This window comes from Cyanistes caeruleus, unplaced genomic scaffold (assembly GCF_971803275.1).
Source record: "Cyanistes caeruleus unplaced genomic scaffold, bCyaCae1.hap1.1 HAP1_SCAFFOLD_143, whole genome shotgun sequence".
NCBI lineage: Eukaryota > Metazoa > Chordata > Aves > Passeriformes > Paridae > Cyanistes > Cyanistes caeruleus.
Genome location: NW_028255937.1, coordinates 61,933 through 77,749, shown reverse-complemented (window position 1 = coordinate 77,749; position 15,817 = coordinate 61,933). Strand labels below are relative to the sequence as shown.

Below are 15,817 nucleotides of genomic sequence, written 5' to 3'. Positions count from 1 at the left end.
CCCCGGCCGCCATCTTGTGCATTGTGGCAGCTCTGAGGGCTGTGCGAGGGACGCTCTTCCCCAGGGCTGTTTCTCGTCCTTTCCTTTCCCAGGATGGCATTTGGAAATGTTTCTTCGGCCCTATCAATACACAACTCACTGTCTTACTCACTTTATGCCTGGAACGTTCTAAGAAGACAATGAAAAGCGTAGCGTGATTATGATGCACAAATAATAGTCAAGAAAACAGTACTCCATAGTGTAGGGCCTGTAGAGCAGGGATTCGTTTATTCAACACCAGGAGTGAGGGGGAAGCTCCACCACAAACTCACTTGTCCATTCTTTGCACAGGACAAGCTTTTAAACTTTTTAAACTTAATGGGCACATTCTACTTTCCTAAGCTTCATATTTTCTAATTCCATGATTGTGGAAGCCCTTGCAGCAGGGCTCTGCATGAAGTAGTTGTCAGCCTCTTGGGGGTTGTTTTGGATGAAGGCTCAGGGGCTACCTGAATTCAAAAGGCCTTTTTGTTACACTTCAATACTTTCCTTTTCTGGGAATTCAACACAAACTTGTAGTCAATAAATTCTGCAAGTGCTCTTGCTGCGTGAGGCCACATTGTATCTTTCATTCAGCAATTCATGAAGAAAACACAAATTGCCTACTGAGACCCTTCTGCTCCCTTCCAAATCACTACTCAAGAACAAGCCTCAGGCACATGCCCACAGTCCCTCTCTGCCAGCAGCTCCGAGCTGCATTGCACAGTGCTTGCTGTGCCCCAGAGAGCACCAAGCAGGCTGGCCTGGTGCCCCTGAATATTTCTGCAAAGCCCTCTGCATTTCACACCTTTGCTGTGGCTCAGTGCAGAGCTCCAGGATTGCAGGCGCTTGGTCCCAGAGCTGTGTGAGGCACTGGCTCGTGCAGATGTGCCCTGACTTGCTGTCAGTGCCTCACGCTGGCCTCGGTTCCCCTGGCAGAAATGCCGTGCCTGAAGGACACTGCCCTGTGCTGGAGCCTGCGGAGCAGCCCGGCTCCCTCCCCCTGTGCCCAGAGTGCTGCACACACTGCTGACCATTGCCAGCAGTTCCAGGGCAGGCGGCAGAAGAGCAGCAATGGTCAGGCAGGGCAGCAGCCCTGGGCTGCTCTTTGCCTTTCTCTCCTCCTGTGCAGACTCCAGACAGCCCATGGCACCAGTGTGTGCTGTGCCCAGCACGGTGCCGCTTCCCCTCAGGAGCAGCCAGCTGCCAGCTTGGCTCTGAGAGCGGAGGATTTGCCTGGTGCCAGCAAGAGGCAGCCAGGGCCAGGCTGCTGCCTCTTGCAGCTCCAAGGGCCTCCTTCCAGCCTGCCTCTGCCGAGGCTCAGGCTTCTCTGGGCTCTGTCAGGGCTCTGCTGGGGCTCCAGCCTGGCCGAGGCCGGGCCCGCTCTCACCTCACAGTCGCTCACAGCTCTGCACCAGAGGAGACCTTGCACAGCACCCTCACTGCTCTTTCTGCTTTCTCTCTTCAGCCAGACTCTCCTCCAGCCAAAGAGATTTCTCTTAGGGATACAAATCCAAGTGGCAGGAACCCAAATACTCTCGAGTCACATCTGCACAGCCTGCATCTGCACGGGATGTTTGCGTTGCACTGCTCCTCCTTTGGTTTTTCCTGCAAATGCCATTGCTGTTTCTGCCTCAAATAGAAATGTCAGAGCTGGGCAAAACTTGTCCAGTTGGCCATATTCCAAAGGCAGTGTGGTCTGGAGAGGATGAATGAAGAGGAGCCTTCCCCCCTTACAAACTGTACCAAAGAAGCCATCAATGTCACTTTCCACCTCTAAGAAAAAACTGACAATTCAGGAGGAAATGTTGAGCTTTCTCACAGGGTCAGAAGGAGAGAAATGTTCCAAAGGAGTTGAGATTTGAGAAATTTTATTTAAAATCCTACTCTACAATCCTACACTACAAACCTACACTACCATCCTGCACTACAATCCTACTCTATAATCCTACTCTACAATCCTACTCTGCAATCCTGCTCTATAATCCTACTCTAAATTGGTCATGGAGAAGACAGTTCTAAATCAATTGTTGCATTCCTGCCTCCTCCTTCCACTTCTTTACTGCAACGATGAGAGGTGCCAGGCTGGACCCAGGCATGGCCGATGTTATAAATTGATGCTGCAGAAAGGAAAAGAAAACAACAAGAAAGCATGATTTTCCAAGCTAAGAGCTTCAAAGGCAGGGGAATACTTTTTAAATGAAAAGGGGATTGAGTCAGAGTAGGTAAGGAGCATGGGGCAAGAGTGGCACAGGTTGCCCCAAGAGCTGGTAGGTGGCCCACCCCTGGAAATATCTGAGGTGTGAGTATCCTGATCTCTTGAAAGATGTCCCTGCTCATTGCAGGACACAGACTAGATGACCTTTCCATGTCCCTGTGTGTTAGTTTGAGATGAATTGACATTTAGGGAAAGAAGTAAGAAACCCCGCACGGAAGTGATTTCTTTGAGAGAAGCTGCTGGGAGCTTCCCCTGTGCCTGAGACAGGCCAATGGCTGGCTAGTTCTGAGAACTGACAACATTTTGCACCATTTAGAAATGAGATGTGCCTCTGTGATGATGCACATTTTGAAAACCACCAGCCCGGGCACTGGCCCTCTTTGCTTCCGGAGCCCGAAGGTAACGGAGCTCTGGTGAGGCCGGCCCTGCTCGCCCACGGCCTGTGCTCCTGGGGGAGGCCGGGCCAGAGCCCAGCGGCTCCCGGGCGGGGGATGGAGGCTGCGGGACCCCGGCCCCAGGCTGGGCCAGGCCACGGCTGCTGACATCTTGCCCACACTAAACCCTCTCCCCAGCGTGCAGCGACGGCTCCAGGCCGAGCCTCCCCTCCCAGCGGCTCCCGGGCAGAGAGAGGGGCCCAGCACAGCCTGAAATCCAACACCGTGACTGCCATGACCTGGGTGAGATTGAACCCTTTCATTGCACAGGTGAGACCTTTCTTATTCTTGTGGGCCTGATAATAAAATTTGTTATTCCTTTGAAGTTTGAAGCCTGTTTTGCCCTTCTCCTAATCCATAGCTCCCAGCAAGAAATGAGTAAGTGCCCTGGTGATTTTAGCCAGCGCTAAAACCCAGCACTCCCTGCCAGCCCAGCCCAGTCTAGGATTGCTCCCCACTGTCAGCTGAACAGCAGCAAGGTTGGAAGGGAGGAGGATGGGGGCTCATCTGATGCCTTGGATTTCAGTGGAGGAGGAGCCCATCCCTGGGACACTGTTTCACCTGCAGCCCTTTTGGCATTTTACCTGCAGCAGCTCCTTGGCAGACCAGCGCTGCGCCTCGCCTTTCTGCAGGCAGCAGCTCAGGAAGTCACGCAGCAAAGGCGAGAATTGCTCGGGCTGCCGCAGCTGTGGGGTCCCTTCTGTGGCTATGTGGAATTTAGCCTGGGGAAAAAGGAAACACAAGGCTCCACCTGCTTCTTTCCCATCTGGAACTGCTCTCCCAGAGCCCATTGTTCCAGCTCCACTCTGCAGTGGCAGTTTTTGCCCTGGCAGAGAGGCAGACATGACTTTCCTGTAGCATTTGGATGACGACTTTCCTGTATCATGAAAAAACCCAAGCCCCAAAGCCACAGCTTTGCCAACATCCAGCAGATCTTGCCTTGGCAGCTGATTTCATTGCCTGCTCTAGTTAGTGGCAACTACATCAGCAAATACATGTTTCCTTCTCGGAGGATTCCCAGCAGCTTGGCAGCCTTTTTGGAAGAGGGATTTTGCTATTCTAACTAACTCTACTATTCCAAGGATTCTTATATGAAAAGAATCTCTGCAGTGCTTGTTGGTCCCTTAAGCACAGCTGCCATAAAGCAAAACTCATCAGGCTTTTTGTCCTGTTCTTGAAAATGATGGTAATTGGAAGGAAAGAAAGGAAATGCAGCAGGTGTTCCTCAGGGAAGGAAACAAACCTTTGGAATCTCATTTTCAACACAGACACATTAAGATGCCTCCACAAATGTATTGGGTTGAAATTGCCTGTTTGGGCACATAGGAGCCACCTGCAGCTCTGTCTCTCAGCACTCTGAAAATTTCAGGTTCCCTTAGGTGGCAAAAGGAAAATATTCATGGTGAAATCAGAAGTGTCATCCCTGTGGTAAGCCTGTGCTGGTTGGATTCTCAAGTCAATGCATTAACACTGTGCCCATCCCAGAAAGTGCCAGGAAACAAACAGGAGGTTTTGGCAGGCTCTCCCTGTCACCAGGCTCCAGCTTGGTGATATGGAGAAAGTGGCTTGGGTTAGGAAAGAAGGTGGTCACTGAGTGTCTCAGCAGCACTGCACAAGAAGCAGAAGAGACTCTGGCTTTACAGCCTCATCTCTGGGTTTCAGACAAGTTTCCCTGTGAGAAGAATGGGGCTGCACTTCTTCTCTCAAAAGCACTGTTTTAGAAACTTGGTTTGGTTTGAGTTTCTTTGCTTCATTTCTGGAAAGATAACACCAGCTCTGAGATGCTTGTTTCCTATTCTTGGGGCCATCTACACCGCCAAAAGAGCTGGAACGACTTCTAAGGCAAAGCAAAATGCTGCCTGAGAATGGAGATGGTTTGGGCGAGGTAAGGCTTGAGTTCCCCCAGTGCTGCAACCAAAGCTCCAGCAGATGCTGATGTGCTGCAGGGCCATTTGTAGAAGGGGCCTTGGTGGAAGTACTTCCAGCAGATGGCCACGGGATTTTGTGCAGTGAGCAGAGAACACGGGACAGGTGAGAAAGACAGCGGGATCAGAGAGTATTTGCTCCTTACCGATCGAGCAGTGAAACTGTCATAAGGAGTTTTTTGTTCGGCCATTTCAATTGCCACAATTCCAAAAGACCACACGTCCACTTTGGGGCCATATGGTTGACGCTTCACCACTTCAGGTGCCATCCACCAAGGAGTCCCGATCACCGAGCACCGCTGATTTTGCTCAGGGGTGAGCTGAGCAGAAAGGCCAAAATCAGCTGAGGAGAAAGCAAAATACTCTTTTAATTTTAATACTGTCAATTAGGAAACCAAGGCAGAGAATTCCCCGGTAGAAGTTTGAGAATGTGCAGTTGAATTTCCTGGACAACACTCCCTGCTCTGTTTCCTTAGGGCTTTAGCCAAGGAAATATGAATTGGCTACTTCAAACATCCCCCCATTTCTTACACTTCCTCCAGCAGTGCCTTTTGTTCCCCTGAAGGTTTAGATTGTAGCTCCCTCCCTCTGGAAGGAACACACACAGACACACACAGAGCAATAGCACTCTGGGCTGCTTGTGGCTCCTTGTCATAGCTGTGTGCACCCTGCAACTGTGCCTTCAGCCCACAGCAGGGGGGACCCCTGCACTGCCAGCAGCAGCATTTTTGGGGAGCTGGCAGTCACTGAAAGCAGCCCCACACCCCCCATTCCTGGAAGGCTGAAGCTGAGCAAGAATACACTGACCCAGCTTGACAGAGCCGTCGGTTCTGAGAAGGATGTTGTTGCTCTTGACATCTCGATGGATCACGTGGTTGGAGTGAAGAAAATCCAGTCCTTGCAGGCACTGAGAGAGAAAAGAGAACCAGGGGGGCAAAAAGTAGTGCTGTGAGTTCATCCCACAAGCAAGGAAACAGCTGTGGAAGGTTCCCTTTGCAGGGGAATGGGGAGGAATGGCAGAACACAGTGCCATTGAGAGCAAGAGCCTGCTGCTCCCACAGTAGCAGAGCAGCACCTTTCTCAGTGGAGAACTGCAAATGCCAATGCAAGAGACAGAGCTAGAATACAAGAGCAGGGGATAAGAGTACAGGAAGTGAGTCCAGTGAGTGTAGGGGCACTGGCAGACAGTTCCCTTGAGATGCTCTTGCTTGCCCATAGCCGAGCAGCAGCACAGAAACCAAGCTTGGCCCATGAAATCACTCCCATTCTGAGCCCCTGTTTCCCAGACAATGCAGCTCAAGGCCTTGGAAGCACAGATGGGATCCCTGACCTCCCGACTGACAGCTGCAATCTCTCCTTCAGACATTTGAATCTCATCGATGAGATCTCTCAGAGTGCCTCCGTCCATGTACTCCATCACCAGCCAGAGTTCCTCATGCACAAGGTAGCTGAAAAAAGGAAACAAGGCCATGCAGGTGAACATGCACGCCTAGGTTGGTTTTTCGCTTGAGTCTTGTTTCTGGGTCCCTTGGAGACAAGGGCAGAAGTAAAGGCATAGACATTGCCTCTAGGCTGTGCAGTGTTTGCAGTCTGTGCTGTCTCAAGGAGAAAGGCAGTTTAGGAAGAGCCCACATAAAAAACCTGTCATGCATGGCATTTCTGGAAATAAGCACCTAGTCCTCCTGACATGCACAGCAATGGAAAAGAGGGGCAACAATGCAAGGGCAATCCTCTCTTGGATGGTTCATCAGCATTTAAGAAACTTGAAAAACTCAAGCCCAAAGAACTGTGGAGGCAATGAACTTAGAAGGTATTGAATTCTTAAGATAGGGCTGATGCAGGTTTTTGAACAATTTTCAGTCTGCATTTGCCAGGGTGGATTCATGCAGACAAAATGCAGTCTCTTCCCATCCATTGGAGATAAGTAGAGAAATAATCATTAACAACTCTATTTCCTGCCACTGACCAAAGTGGGGTTTTAAGCTCTCATGCTTATAGTATGTAAAGAAACATTCAAGGGATAGGACCGTGACCACTCACCTGGCTAAGTAATTCACGATCCTGGGACTCCTATTACTCTCCATGATCCTGATTTCATTCATGGTTAGTATCTTCCTATTCACTCCTTGCACATTTATTTTCTTTATGGCCACCTCAAATGACATTGAAAAGGAGTAATTTGAGAAAATTGATAGCATGAGACCACAACCCACATGGAGCAAGTGATTTTGGAATGGCACAGCCAAGCTGTGCCAAAGTGCCTTGTGATTAGACCTCATCACTGGAGTAATTAGGAAGTGACATTCCAACAGCCCATTTCTCTGCTCCCTTGGGGGTCAGTTACAGGACATGTGGCCACTGGCGATTTGCCTTGTCCACAAAGCCTGTTCCAAGTGCAATTTGCAGGCTGGCTCCAGTCTGTGCTTCTTGTGCCTTTTCAGCACAGCTCTCCTCAAAGCTCCAGCCACAGCTGTCAGCAGTGGGGAAAGGCCTGGAGAGCAGCAGAGGCTGCAGGGGCTGTTGACATTTACCTCTCCTCCTGTTGCAATGTCAAGTGCTCTGGAAACCTCTCCAAAACCCCTAGAAACAAAACAGCAGCAAAGAAAGGAGAAGCCATTTAGATCTTGCAGTGGAAGCCAGTCCAGACAGGAGAGCTCTGCTGTAAATGCCTAAAAGCTGCAGGTTGCAGGAGGGGTCTGCCAGAAGGCAGATGATGCATTTTCCCCTCAAGTGCCTGGGCACTGGGCCTGTTCCTGAAGCCTTGGGCTTTACTGCCTCAGCTCCAAAAGGCAGCTTATTCCTTCATCTCGGCTATCAGCTTCTAAATTGTGCAATTCTAATCCTGAGCACGGAGTATTTCCTTTAGCAAACTCTTGGAGAGAAATGTTCCTGAGAACTGTTATCTGACAGCTCTCATTGGGGGTAGGTTGTGCTTTCAGGCAAGCAAGATTCTTCTCCTTTCATTAGTGTGGCCAGATGATTTGGAGACATCCAAAAATGCGAAGGAAATGAATCCTGAGCTGTCCCACACTTGAGAGACAAGCAGATTTCCCAGGTTCTGTTCCTTGCTGCAGGCAAGACCTTGGCAGCATGGAGATGTCTTTGACAATGCCTTCTGAGCACACTTGACAAATTCTGGCCAGTACTGAGACATGGGGCAGACTAAGCCCGCTGTCTAAACATGTGGACAACTTGTCTGACTTCCCACTTGATGGATATTCCCCCAGGGAAACACCTGGCCCGTGGCTGTGTAGAAGTGACTGTGGTTGGACTCACCCGCTGCCAAGACTTTCCAGTTCAATGTATTTTGTGATGGGATTTTCCTTGTTCACCATCCTCCCTGAGGGAAACAAAATGCAAGATGCTGACTTTCAGGCAGAGATCTGAACTTGCAGGAGATGCCAAAGGCAGCCCCGCTGTCTGGGGCTCTGAACCCTCTGTGGTCAGCTGGGCAGCAAGCACAGCAGCAACAAGACAGGCAGTTGTGCAGTACAAATGGGCAGCAGAGAGACTGATTTTGTCCAGTCCTTGGAAGGAAATGAAGCGCAGAGAGCACAGCAGGGCACAGCACAAGGCTGGCAAAGGCCAAGCATGAGCACTGACAAGCAATGGCAAGAAGACACAGCCAGCCTGAGCCCCTGACAAGCTGTGGCCCCCGTTCAGGACACACCAGCATTGCCTTGTAGATCAGACACAGCCAGGTGCAGATCAAGGCCCTTTTGTGTGCCAACAGGTGAAGGTAGACACCAAATCAGCTGGGATCTTTTCTCAGCCCCACCAGGTCTTTTCTGAGAGCACAGCACTGGCAGCTGTTATGGGCAAGAAGCAGATTAAATGGGTTGTGCTGCAGAATCACAGAGGGCTTGATGTGTTTTCCCAGAGACTGATCTGAGCAGGGCTTGGGCCAATAGGTAGGATTCTAAGAGTCATGGGAATGGCTGGGAATCAGGGATGAAAAAGTGCCATGGATCTGAGGAATACACAGCACAGGGGCTGCAGGCTCGTTCCTGAGAAATGCCTGCAGTGCTGTTTTATCTGATCACACCATGTGGATGTGTCTCTTGGACACATCTTTAGAAAAATAAAACTAGGATATTAATTACAGATTGTTATACAAGTATCTGTTTCTTCATTGTGGGCCCAATGAAAACATCTCTTGCTCTCTGTTTCTGCTGTCACCTGATGTTCTTTCAAAGGAGTCCTCACTGACAAAAATACAGCATTCTCATAAAAACCTTGTAGATGTAGTAGAGGCAATAAAAACAGTCCTAAAAATGACACCAGTAAGACACATGGGGCAGAACAGCTCTTTCAGGATGGAGAAAAAAAAAACTACCAAAAAACCACCAAAACCAAAACAAAAATCTATAAAAAAAACCACACAGAAAACAGAACCACAACAAAAAGACAAAATCCCAAATCAGTTTCTGTGAAGTCTTTTGGTGCTGACAACAGGTGGGAAGTCGGGAGTCTAAGGAGAATTTAGGAATTAAATACTCTGTTCAGTTTGGCCACTAGCACACAGAACTTGCATAGATCATTTGCTAGGCCACAGCCTCCTGCTGATCCAAGAACAATTCCTGCTTCTGCCTTTAGTGGCAAGGGAATGCCAGGCAAAGCCGAGCCAGTCCAAGCTGCCCTCAGAGGCAGCAGGAACAGCCAGAGCGCTCTCTCGCTGCCTCAGAGCACAGCAGTTCCTGTGGGGAGTCCTAAATGTCTCTGGGACACCAAAGTGAGGAGGATCATTTGCTACAGCTCTGCTGGCACGTGCACACAATACACTGTCCCCCAGACAAGAAATACACCAGACGTACTCAGTTGCTCCACGAAGTCTCCCAGGCTCTCCTGGAGCTGAGCAGCAGATGTGTCACTGCTGGAAATGGACAAACTGCCCCGGCTCCACTGCTCAGCTTGGGCAACAAAGGCTCCTTTAGATGCTGCTGCTGCTGCTGCTGCAGCAGATTGAATGGAAGAGCCTGTGTAGATCTGCGAGAAGAAAGGAGTTTGTGTCAGAAAGCTGGCTGGCAGAGATTACCCCGAGTTCCCTTTTCAAATGCAAGCCCTTAGGAAGTTGCTGTTAGCCACATGCAAAGCTCATCAACTGGATTTTTTGGATGCCCACTTCTGGAACCAAATGGTCAAAACCCAAGGTTGGTTTTAATCAAGTTAATGGCCAGTTTCATATTCCATTTTCCTGGATTTTCTGAAGGATGACTGCAACAACGACCATTGCACTTCCTCCCACGGATCCCTTTCCCCCTCCAAGGGCTGCAGACACATTTGCAGCTCCTTGTTCTAATGTTGGAGCTCCTCCCCCTCAGTCCTCTTTTCCTGCACCATCTTCAGAAGGTGCTCAGCCTGCAGCACTTGTGCTTGGGACAGTACCTGTGCCTCCCGCCGACCTTGGGGCTCTTCATCAGCAGGCATTTGCTGGAAGCCTTCGCAGGCTGCCAGGTGAGATATCAACACGTCCACCTCAAGTCAAAGAGAACAAAGCAGTCAGAGACCACAGCTTGTCCCTGTGTGCCAAGGCTCATTGACTGTGAGCAAAGGGAAAGAGCAGGACAGCAGCAGATTCACCAAGGGATACAGACAGCTTGCAGCTTGTATTCCAAATCTGTCTGGGGGACTGTGTTCACTTGCAAAAAGCCCTGAAGAAACAAGGAGAGCAGGAGCAGGCCAGCAGGAATCCCTTGAGATGAGTGCTGGCAAAAGGGGCAAATGACTGGTGCCACTGTCCAGGGCAGCAGCTGAGATTGAGCACAGCAGGAAATGTCCTTCCAAGCAGCTGGGATAGACACTACAGCAGGATGGCACTGAGAGGCATCAGCCCAGCCCCCTGCTGCTCTGCAGAGGAAAGGCAAGAAGGGCAGAAAGCACCAGACTGCAGTGACTGCTGTGCCTGTCGCTCTTTCACTCACTCGATTTTCTAGAGCCTCTTGCTGCTGAGCGAGGAGATGAAATTTCTCTTGGATGATTCTCCTTTCTTCCTCCAGCCTGTTCTCCCTTGCCCTGATCCTAGCCTCAGCTTCCTGCAGCTCTGCCAGAAGCTCCTCCTCGGAGGCCTGTGAAGAACGACAGAGAGGAATTTCCATGAGTGGAGTGTCTGCCTCACTTTCACTCACCTGGTTTCGTTGATTTCCTCTCTGCCAGTGGAGATTCATCTCCTCCTCGATGTTTCTCCTTTCTTCCTCAGGCCTCCTCTTCACTGCCATGATGGCCATCGGAGCTTCGGGCAGCTCTGCCTGGGGCTCTGCCTCGATGTTCTGTACACACAAATGGAGAGCAAGTGCCTGGGAGCTGCCCTTTTCAGGCCTGCCCTGCCACTCCTGCCCTTCTGACATCCACACTCTTGTTAGAAATCCTGCTCAGTCAGGAGACAAGGATGTGTGCAATTGGATCCTCTGCTGCAGGTCAGAGAGCCTCTATGGCCACCTCAGGATATGGAAGAGGACCAAGGTGTTTCTCCTCCCTCTTTTGTCAGCTGAGAATTCTGAGTGGCACTGACAGAGATCCTCAAAAGGCCCCACCAACAAATTAATTGACACACCCCTAGGGATGCCAATGAAGGAAGCCATGGGTCATGTAATGCATGTATGACCAAAGTCACCAAAAACCACCTAAACCATGGAATTGTCTCACCTCACTAGGACAGGCAGAAATTTATAGGTTAAACAGGGAGTGTCAGGACAGAAGAGGCAGGAGGAGGAAAACAGCTCTGAGGAGAAAAAACAACCATCTCTAAAGGGGTTCTTAGCAACACAAGACAGCACTCAAGGACTTGCAGCTTTGCCCCCACACTAGGCTCCAATGCAGTTTCCAAAGCTGCAGACTTCACCACAAAACGTATCAAGAGAAACTTGCCACTTGTGGATTTTGCCTCAGAAGAAGGGTTCAGAACTACACAGTTTGTTTCTTTGGCCACACAGGACAAGAATGGCCGGCCACAGCTTCATGGACAACACAATCATCTCCTTGCAGCTTATCAAAAGCCAAAAGACAGGTGGCCTAAAAGACTCTGCAGAAGTGAAGAATTACTCCAGAAAACTGCAGAACACTTCTCCAGGTCATGCAGAGGTTTCCAAAAAGGGACAGCAAACAAAGCAAGCCCTGTGAGCCCCAGAAATGCCGTGTGAGCCCTTGGCCATGGCTTGGCAGAAGCCAAGAGACAGAGCTTCCCTGAGCCAAGCAGCCAGCTGCTCACCCGCAGGCAGCAGCGCTTTGGGGCCTCAGCACGACGGCTCAAAGCCCAATTTCCAGCTGCCACGGGATGGGGGAATGGCTGGGTGCTGGCAGGACTCCAGCACTCAGCATCCTCAGCCAGCAACAGCAAGTGCTGGCTGCTCAGAAACTTGCAGCTCTGCCTTGCACTAAAGACAGCAGCACCCAGCACTGGCACTTACTGTCTGGGCATGGTCAGGCTGGGCTGTGACCACAGCTGGAGGCTCGTGCTCCTTTTGCTCATTTTGCTCCTCTTTGGCCTCTTCTCCAGGAGCAGAGGGAGCCACAGCAGAGTCTGCTCTTGCTTCTGGGCTCTGTGGACAGATGGTGGAGTTAGGGACAGGCAGCTCCTATCATTTAGAACCTTATTTCTATTCAGCTCTATTTCTACAACCAGCTCTACCAAGCACAAATCATCAGCTTTGATAGCAATGGGATTCTAAGTCTCTCCAAGTAAATTAAAATGGGTTAATTCAGCCAGGCTGCAAATAGCTCTGAATTAGAGAGTTCACCCTGGCTACTATCAGCAAGCAACGTTCTCTCTGCAAATCTGAGCTTTGAGTTCTTTTAAAGCTCTGCAATGGAAAATTAGGAAATAGCCAACAATGCCTTTGCTATTGCTGTTGTAAACATGGAAATGGATCTTCTTTCAGCCCACCCAGCTGGCCCTCTGCACTCTACTGCCACAGGCCAAGCTCACAGTTCCCTGCACAGTTCTGAAACACCAGGAGCATCAAATGTTCCTTTCTGACTCACCTCAGGATCGGCACCTCTGAACACACGGCTCAGATGACCTGCAGTGGGCAAGGAAAAGGAACCAAATTCTTTGAGAAAACTGGAGAGAACCGTGGCCTATTTAGAACAGCATCTGAGAAGATCTCCCAGTCTGCATTTTCAAAGGTGTCCTGCTTGACTGGTGTGGTTTAAAGCAGCAACTAAAAAATCACTAGGAAACTTACTTATTTCTGGCTGTGAGATATGGATTAGAACAAGAGCAAAACAGGCTTAAAACTTAAATGGAATAAAGAAAGTTCATTAACAAAAACTACAAGAATAAGAAACCAGAATAAAACTTCCAGAACAACCCTTTTCTCCCCCACTACCCAACCATTCCCTTGTTTACATGACAACATGGAGACAAAAAACTTTGGAACTTTGGTGTTTAAAACAGTCCCAATTCCTGCTAGAGTCTTTTCATCAGTCTTTGTAGAGAAACAGAAGTCTTCTTCTGCATTCTATGGAGTTTTTCACAAGAAAACTATTTTTCTTCATAGCTTTCTATTTCTCTGATGCCAGCTGCCAGGAAATCTGCCATCAGTTGTCTCCTCCCATTTCCCATCACTCTGAGGTGTGTTATGGGTCATGAGTCCAGGGATGTCATTTTTATGAATGAGTTATTCAAAGGCAAAAGTTCCCTTCATCTGTCTCTGTGAGCTTCTCTGGAAACAGAAGTTTTCTCTTTTTGCTTCTTAAAAGCCACAAATCTTCAACTATTACTTCTCCCGCTCTGTTCCAGCATCTCACAGTGTCACAACTACTTCATCATTTGCTCAAAATCCACACTTGGAAACACTCCATTCCTCCCAATATACTCTGTCATGAATTAAAGGAGTTTTTTTCAGAACATTACTGTCCATCTCCATAGCTTTAACAGAAAAATATTTCAGCTTATTAAAGCATCTCCTTCTTTCTCTTCCCCCTCTAAATTTAATTTTTTTCTTCACTCTCTTTGATGGGTTGATGGTTGATCACTCCCTCTCCCTCTCTCTGGAAAAAAAGGATTAATCTGCAAGTCTCATGCAGGCAGTAAAAGAGTTAAAATCTTGCTAAAGCTGCAGATGTTGATGGTGTCAGGTTTCAGTTCAGTGGCAGAAACTGCAAACCAAGTCAGGCTGGCCGGCTCCGTTTCTCCCCCCACCCCGCCCTCTGCAGCCTTGTCCGGCCTGGAGGGGGGGAGGAGGCTGAGACAGAGCCCTGTGACCTCGTCAGAAGCCAGAAACCAAAGAGAGCAAGAAATTCCCAGCCTCCCATCTTCAGGTGCTGTTCACAGGTTGATCTCACTTCTCAATAGTTAAAACTGCTGCCAATTCTCACCCATGGCCAGGAATTAGTCAGGAGAAAAAACTCCCATCAGCCTCCAGCAGTTTCAACTTCCCGAGCTCTCAGAGCTATCTTAAAAGTAAAGTCACCCCAAGAGACTGAGCCAGCAAAGTGAGGAAATGACAGACTCTGCTGCCACAGGCTCTCCCGTGGAGGGAACAGAAGCCCTGAAATGCTGCCCGCAGCCCCCTGGCTACAGACACCCCGTGTTTTGCTGAAGGTGTTGACAGGAGCTTTACCAAACCAGTGGCATCCTCATGGTCTTTGTGTTTCAATAGCAACCGGGTCACTAAGAAAGAGCAGGGAGACCTACAAAAGCCAGCTCAGGTTCCAGCCAGGGAAAACCTCTACTTACGTGCCAGGTTGGTCAGGTAATAGCCGGAATATCCGATCGCATAGATGGTGCAAATGGCAGCAGCGAGCTGCTCAATCATTTTTGCCAGTTTGCACACTCTGCTCCACCACAAAAACAAACAAGGCTCCTGTCAGTGTGCAGCTGCCCACTGACAAACGCCTCAAGCAGGAGGATGCTCCTGCACTGAGCAAGCCCAAGAGCTGCTCTGAGCCTGAGGCCTTCCGTGCACCAAGGCAACCTTGGGATGTCACCACGACAAGGTGGCATCCATGCCCTGACATCACAAAGCCAATGCTCTGCGCTGCTCTGGGAATTGATGCAGAGCAACCCAACCTTCCCTACAGCAAACACAAAATTGCCTGGCAGGTTCTCCTCTGTCACAAAGGGTCACAAATCCTTTGCTGGGCTGTGGGAAATGACAGAAACTTCCACAGATACTGAAGGGTTTAATTTACAGCCTTGGAAGGAGCTTGGGTTCATGCAATGCTAAAGGTTCACAGACGTTGAGTCGAGAATTCATAAGCTTATGTTCCTATAGCTGCAAGTAAGAATATGCCATAAGTAAATAAGAAACTGCATTGAGTGAGATGGTGGAGAGTTTTCAACTGTAATTGTGTGATTTTATAGAGTAGGCTATGAATCTAAATATTATCCTAAGAAGCACATGTGTGTAGGTGAGCTAGCAGTCTATTGGGTGAAAAGCAGACACAGTGCAGCAGAACTTGGCAAAGCTGAAAGGTGATTAAGTAATAATAAACTCCATGTCAGCTGTCCATTGGGCCAAAATGTGATATATTGCTGTGTAACAAAGAAACTCGTGACTACCTTTGAGCTATGGCCCACTTGTTACCCCTCCAAAATCTCATGCCTTCAGACTGAGACCTTTTCTGATGCATTCCAGCAATAAATCGACTTCACAGCACCAGTGGTCCCACCGCTCATTATTTACAGCCTGACAATGAGCCAAACCCTGTTGTTCAAGAGATCCAAGAGTAACTCCAAGACTGCCCTGTGGAGAGAGAAAACAAAGAAAACTTGTCCTAAGAGAACAAAGACTGCTCCTCAGTCAAGGCAGGATGGATGGAACAGAGTTTCTAAAATGAAACAAGTAGCAGAAGCAGAGTAGTTTGCAGAAGAAATTGTTATACAAGCGCTTTTCCTAGGGAAATAAAACTGATGTTGCTAATAGGGAATTGATCATGGCTATTATTCGTTAGCAGCCATCTGAACATTTATACTATTGGCTACCCAGGCTCACACTATTCTAACCCAATAGGAAAAACAGCACAAAAGTGATGTACACTTGTAATAAATGTTTCCAGATATACCACCCCTGGGGACCGTGCATCGTTCATGGGCTGCAGTGCCCCAAGCACCCACATCCTGCCCCACAACTGAGCTCTGAGATGGGACTAAACCAAAGGAAATTGGGATTTTGGCCACTGATGCTTCTGACTAAACCCAGGAATGCCTGTTCCTGTGCCAAAGGAACTGCACAGCCATCAGCCTGCTGCAGCACTGCTGGGGCATCTCAAAGAAGCATGTG

General features: G+C 49.2%; 1 protein-coding gene across 1 annotated transcript; it reads right to left on the bottom strand.

Annotated features, from left to right (window-relative positions):
- Positions 1–1,872: 1,872 nt before the first annotated feature.
- On the bottom strand, positions 1,873–15,174 carry LOC147645941 (serine/threonine-protein kinase pak-1-like). The gene is made up of 14 exons (XM_086874084.1): positions 14,272–15,174; positions 12,573–12,610; positions 11,999–12,130; positions 10,517–10,861; positions 9,981–10,070; positions 9,410–9,581; positions 7,872–7,935; positions 7,127–7,175; positions 6,636–6,748; positions 5,926–6,043; positions 5,403–5,502; positions 4,742–4,938; positions 3,255–3,392; positions 1,873–2,138 (listed from the first exon to the last, which is right to left on the bottom strand). The coding sequence occupies exons 1-14, from the start codon at positions 14,348–14,350 to the stop codon at positions 2,037–2,039; spliced, it is 1,737 nt and encodes a 578-aa protein (XP_086730210.1). The 5' UTR covers positions 14,351–15,174; the 3' UTR covers positions 1,873–2,036.
- Between the last annotated feature and the right edge of the window lie 643 nt (positions 15,175–15,817).

What these genes read in the sequence shown, in the direction of transcription:
- LOC147645941 (XM_086874084.1), bottom strand. Translation starts at nt 14,350, where the DNA reads ATGATTGAGCAGCTCGCTGCTGCCATTTGCACCATCTATGCGATCGGA. An exon ending in TCAGAGGTGCCGATCCTGAG is followed by an intron (nt 12,131 to 12,572) that starts GTGAGTCAGAAA and finishes ATCTGTCCACAG; the next exon opens with AGCCCAGAAGCAAGAGCAGA. An exon ending in ACATTGCAACAGGAGGAGAG is followed by an intron (nt 6,749 to 7,126) that starts GTAAATGTCAAC and finishes ATGTCATTTGAG; the next exon opens with GTGGCCATAAAGAAAATAAA.